Raw genomic sequence first — 5,856 nt, 5'->3', positions numbered from 1 at the left:
AAAGCAAAAGGAGGTCCCATCCTTTTACTGGCACACCCATGAAGCCAACTATCAAACTAAATGAAGAAATGGAACATTGCCAGCACTTCAAAAGCGTCTCCCAAGTGCCCTTTTTGTCCTTTCCTCTCTTCAAGGATATCTACTACCCAGGCTACTTATGCCACAGATTAGCTCTACCTGTCTTTGAAAGGTATTTAAACAGAAGAATGTAGCATGAATTCCTTGTGTCAAACATCCTTTTGTCAACATTAATTTGTGAAATTCTAATTCCCTGTTAGCAGTGAACACTTTTTCTTTTTTTGAGAACTCTTATTTAATTTATTGGAAAAACATTTCATTATGTCCCTGCAGATTCTGAAGCTGGATTTCTGTGAAGTCAAAACAACTTTTAAGATATAGATTTTCATTTGTAAATTAGTTTCTTTGACCTCCAATTGTCAACTTTCTAATGAATCAATTGATTGTAAATCTCCCTGCTGACCACTTTAACCACCTCCTCACTTTACTGAAAGAATTTTATTTCCACTATGGGACAGTTTTTCTCATTTTGATTGACTTGGGGCTGTCTCAATAATTGTTACAGTTGCCTAAAAAATCCAGATACATGTTTGAGTAGACGAAGAATCCGTAAAGACTGAGGTAGAATTGGGTAATCAAACCTATGTTCTGTTCATTGATTGATATCTTATTCTCTCCTATACAGGTGAGTGAAGATAAATCACTTCCAAAATCAATGAATAAGACAAATCATTCTCTGGTGACCGAATTTGTGTTGCTGGGACTCTCTACTTCGAGGGATCTCCAACCTTTCTTGTTTGTCATATTTTTACTAATTTACACAGGAATTCTGCTTGGCAACTTTCTCATCATCCTCACTGTGACCTCAGATGCCCGCCTTCATACCCCCATGTACTTTCTGCTTGCAAACCTCTCTTTTACAGACATGTGTCTTGCTTCCTTTGCTACTCCCAAAATGATTGCTGACTTTCTAGTAGAGCACAAGACTATTTCTTTTGAAGCCTGTCTGGCTCAGATTTTCTTTCTTCATCTATTTGGTGGTGGTGAAATGGTGCTCCTCGTATCCATGGCCTTTGACCGTTACGTTGCTATTTGCAAACCTCTCCACTACATAACAATCATGAGCCGCCGTGTGTGTGTTATTCTGATCCTCTTTGAATGGTGTGTTGGCCTCATCCATACAGTTAGTCAGTTGGCCTTTACTGTTAACCTACCTTTTTGTGGTCCTAATCAGGTAGACAGCTTTTTCTGTGACCTCCCTCTAGTGACCAAGTTGGCCTGCACAGACACTTATGTCATCAGCCTAGTAGTAGTTGTAAATAGCGGCTTTCTTTCTTTGGGTTCCTTTCTCCTCCTCGTCATCTCCTACACTGTGATACTGATCACAGTTAGGAAAGGCTCCTCCACCAGCATGACAAAGGCCCGCTCCACGTTGACTGCCCACATCACTGTGGTTATATTATATTTTGGTCCATGCATCTTCATCTATGTGTGGCCCTTCAGTAGTTATTCGGCTGACAAGGTCCTTGCAGTGTTCTACACCATCTTTACTCCCATTTTAAACCCGGTTATCTACACTCTAAGGAACAAAGAGATGAAAGATGCTATGTCAAAACTGAAGAGCACGTACCTGAAGCCTGGTCAGGTTTCTACAGCCTTAAGAAATACTCTTTCCCTGGAAATCAATTAAATGAGAGCATTGTTACCATTTAGTATTGTTGGCTGAGTGTCACAAATGGAATCTGTGGGATGTTAAAGCACACCGTTTTACTCAAATATAAGGATTGATTGGGCAACATGAATGAAAGGGTAATGATGATAGTAAAAAACAGAGAATTCATGCTAGGAATTTTAACATTCTCTTCCTTCTAACAGGGGTGTTTTACTTTTTTGTTTCTGTTTCCTACTTTTATTTTTTAAATAAAGCTTTTTAAAATATAGGATTATTTGCTTAAGAGACCCAGGGAAAATGTAATTTAAGTATAAATGGTTAAAAAACAAATCCCCCTTGCTTCTTAAATAAACTAATGTCTTGACCCCAAATTTGGAGTGGTAATGGATGTATATCTCTATGCCACAGAGGTAGTAGTCGTTTATGATATATCATAGGTGATACATGATATACAATATACGAATATCTAAATGAGAATGCATATAACTCTGCACTATGTCACTGGTAGTACATGAAGGCAATTCTATGATTTATGACAATGGTGTCAGTTAAATGCCATATAAAATAGTTTTACAGTAAAAAAGCATATACATTGAAGAGCACTTTCCAGAAATCATTGGTCAAAGTGACTACTTAGTAAATTTATTCATGGATAAAAACTTTTGCATAAATTTACTTACCACTATATTTAGTATTTACTCATGTTTGTGGCTGTGAAGTAATGATAAAATAATCTGGGTTATTTCAGAGATGAATTACTAGTTACCATGCTGTTTTCATGAAGATTGGTGCCTGAAACCTGTCATAAGCATCCTCTCTCCACCTAGGAATTCATGGTCATTAAAGTCATTTTTCAGATTGATACCAGTAGAAATGATTATTTTTCCATTTAGATTACAGTTAAAATTCATTTTTAACTTGTCTAATGCAGGGTCTACTAAGTCAGAGCCCCATTCCTGGACCTTTGAGTTAGCAATGAAATTTATCCCTCCGAGATCACGTATGAGACCAAAATTTCTAAGGAATCACACTACTTGTTATTTTAGGGTTTTCCTATATTTTTCTGCTGTTTTCTAATTTCAATCTGGATATGCTGCCTCCTGTTTTCTGGACCCCACTTCTTGAAGTTCCTAAATGGAATCTATAATTTCATTTACAAAATATATATAAATACATATATATATTTCTGAAACAAAAGATACCATATTATTCAGGATATAAAAAATAAAATAAAAACAAGCATGTACAAGTTTCAAGTGTATGGATATACTCAGATTTATATAATATAATATCACAAAATTCTATAATTTTCCATTTTTCCAATGTTATGTATAAAATAAGCTATATATCATTTGTTACTAACTACAATTTATTTAACACTTCCAAAAAGCAATGTAGTAACGATTTTTGTGCATTATGTCTTTAAAATGTTCTCAATGAGATATTTATCCAGCCCATTTTAAACATTATATAAATAAGGTTAAGAAAGGTTAAGGAAATTGAGAAATTTTTAAGAGTTAGAAAATGGCAGAGTGTCTTTGTTATCCAGATTTTAGTTGCGTTTGGAGTTTTGGCATCTTCTTGGTCTCAGACACATTTTTAGAATATACTACTGCCTAGTTTAGGGTAGGTTGTGATCTTTGCAGAAAACTTGATTCTCTCCTTACTGTCTCACATACTCCCTCCTACTAATATATGGAAAAATCTTAGAAACGATTATCAGCAAACACTTTAGGATTTGGACTCAAGAGCCTCTTCAAGCTTCTTGCAAAATTAGCCATATATCAGAAGGATAGGAGACTGGTATAAAGTATTATTGAACATTCATATGGTAAAGAAACTAAGAAAATCAGAAACAAAAACATAACAATATGAAGGATTAAGAAATGATAAGGAAAAGGAGGAAGGATGTTAAAAATTATGATTATTGTGGAAATAAGTTAGCCTCAGAAATTTTTGCTTTGCTGTGAGTCTTATTTTATTTTGATGATGACATTAGACACAAGAGTACTTATATAATGCTGAGTTGTGTCAGGCATTTACCAAGGTCATGTTCTGTGTCTTTTATCTGCAATGACTCATTTAATCCTCTCTTGGGGTCGTACAATTATCACACCTGCTTTTACACAGGAGGAGATTGGAGCAGAGAGAGATGAAGCAATTTACCAAAAGTCACACAGTGTTGATGGCAGAGCCCAAATGTGAGCCCAAACAGTCTGGCAGCCATTGGTTTTCTAAACCTCTCTACTCTGGCTCTCCTTGTAGTGTCAGTCAGAGGAAGCAGGAAGCTCTTTCAGTATAACTATGATACTGTCCTTGGTGGACAGAATATAGGCAGGAGAAGAACCTCTGAGGGCATGCAAACAAGTTTTATTTGCCTTATCCAATATGTATTTTCACCCCTCTGGAAGAAGAACATGCAGCCGCATTAATCGTGTACTCTATCAATTTTTATCTGCTCTATTTTTAAAAAGTACTAACTTGGAGTGAAGTTGCTGTTCTTAATCTCAACTGTTTACTGTCACACACACATACTCCTACACATTAATATTTCACTGAGCACCTATTATTCAACAAGCATGTTCTTAGGACCATCTATATATCTGTTTATTTTACACTCTAGATCCCTTTTTCCATAAAGAAGGGGTTGGTAAACTTTTCTAAATGCCAGATAGTTAATATTTGGGATCTGTAAATCCCTGCTGCACATTTTTCCAATTTTACTGTTTTGTTTTGTTTGTTTTATGTTATTTTAAAAGTGCAAAAACGATTCTAATGATTGGGCCATACAAAAAAATTTTGGACCTTATCTTTCCCGTTAGGTCATTGCTTCCCTACTGCTGCCACAGAACATAAATTATAGAGATGAACAATGGAATCAAACAAAATAGCAAACACACAAGTAAATAAACATTAAATAAATTGCATAAAATACACATGCTTAAAAAGTTTAACAATCCCTGAGATTCAGGTAAGGCTTTAGTAAACCTAAGAGTCACTAAAAATAAGTTTGCAGCAGGACAGTGTAGAAGGCACGTTGGAGGTCAGGGACTTGCTAGCACAGTTGTCTGTGACCTTCCTCAATGACACAGGGTGGTGATCCACCAAGGCACAAGCATATTAAAGGATGTTTGGAATTTGGGACTTTAATATAAGCATCGATCTAACCACTGAGCACTGCAAGTTAATCTTATCTTTCTACACATATATACTGTAGTATTACATAGTGTCAACTCCACTAAAATCATACCCTGTAAGGAGAAAAGACTTGGGACTGCTATTTTAGATAAGGGTATAGGGGCAAGTTGTTTAGATAAGGTCATTAGGAAGATTGTCTTAGGAGGTGAGTTGTCTATCTGGTGACACAGCCAAATACTAGTGAGTTATAAATGATCCCTCAGTGAAGGAGCATCTTGGCTCCCCTGAGATCAAGTACTTATGCTTGTGCTAAAAAAAAGAAGAAGAAAGATCTCAAGTCAGAGACCTGACCTCAAACTAGATGATTTACAAAAAGAACAAACTCATATCAAAATGAACAGAAAGAAATAACAAATATTAGAGTAGAGATTAATTAGACAGAGAATAATTAAAAAAAAAAAAACTGTAGAAAGAATCAATAAAACCAAAAGTTGCAGCTTTGAAAAGATCAGTGAAATTCAAAAGCTTTTAGGTACACTCAAAAAGAATAAAAAGAGAAAGAGGAAACAAATACTTAAAATCAGAAATGAAAGGGAGACATTACTATTGAACCCACAGAAATAAAGACTATAAGAGGATATCAACAACTCTATGCCAACAATTTGGATAACCTAGATGAAATGGACAAATTCCTAGGCACACAAACTGTCTACACTGACTAAAGAAGAAATAGAAGACCGCAACAAATGAATTACTAGCAAAGAGATTGAATCCAGTAATATGAATAGTAAAAACAGAAAGGAAAGCCCAGGACCAGCTGGCTTCACTGGGGAATTTCACCAAGCATTCCAAGAAAAATTAACACCCATCCTGCTGAAAGTGTTCCAAAAAATTGAAGAGTAGGGAAAACTCTTTAATGCTATGAGGCTAACATCAACTTAACCCTAACTGGCTAAAGATTCACAAGAAAACTACAGATGAATTTCTCTAATGAATATAGATGCAAAAATCCTCGACAATATATTAGA

The 5,856-nt window shown here is 35.5% G+C and overlaps 1 protein-coding gene across 1 annotated transcript; it reads left to right on the top strand.

Moving 5' to 3' along the window:
* Positions 1-661: 661 nt before the first annotated feature.
* On the top strand, positions 662-1,708 carry LOC119532873 (olfactory receptor 4K15-like). The gene has a single exon (XM_037835127.1). The coding sequence runs from the start codon at positions 662-664 to the stop codon at positions 1,706-1,708; it is 1,047 nt and encodes a 348-aa protein (XP_037691055.1).
* Positions 1,709-5,856: the final 4,148 nt, after the last annotated feature.

The sequence above is a fragment of the Choloepus didactylus genome, chromosome 4 (genome assembly GCF_015220235.1).
Source record: "Choloepus didactylus isolate mChoDid1 chromosome 4, mChoDid1.pri, whole genome shotgun sequence".
NCBI lineage: Eukaryota > Metazoa > Chordata > Mammalia > Pilosa > Megalonychidae > Choloepus > Choloepus didactylus.
This window is presented reverse-complemented; position numbering and strand designations above follow the sequence as displayed.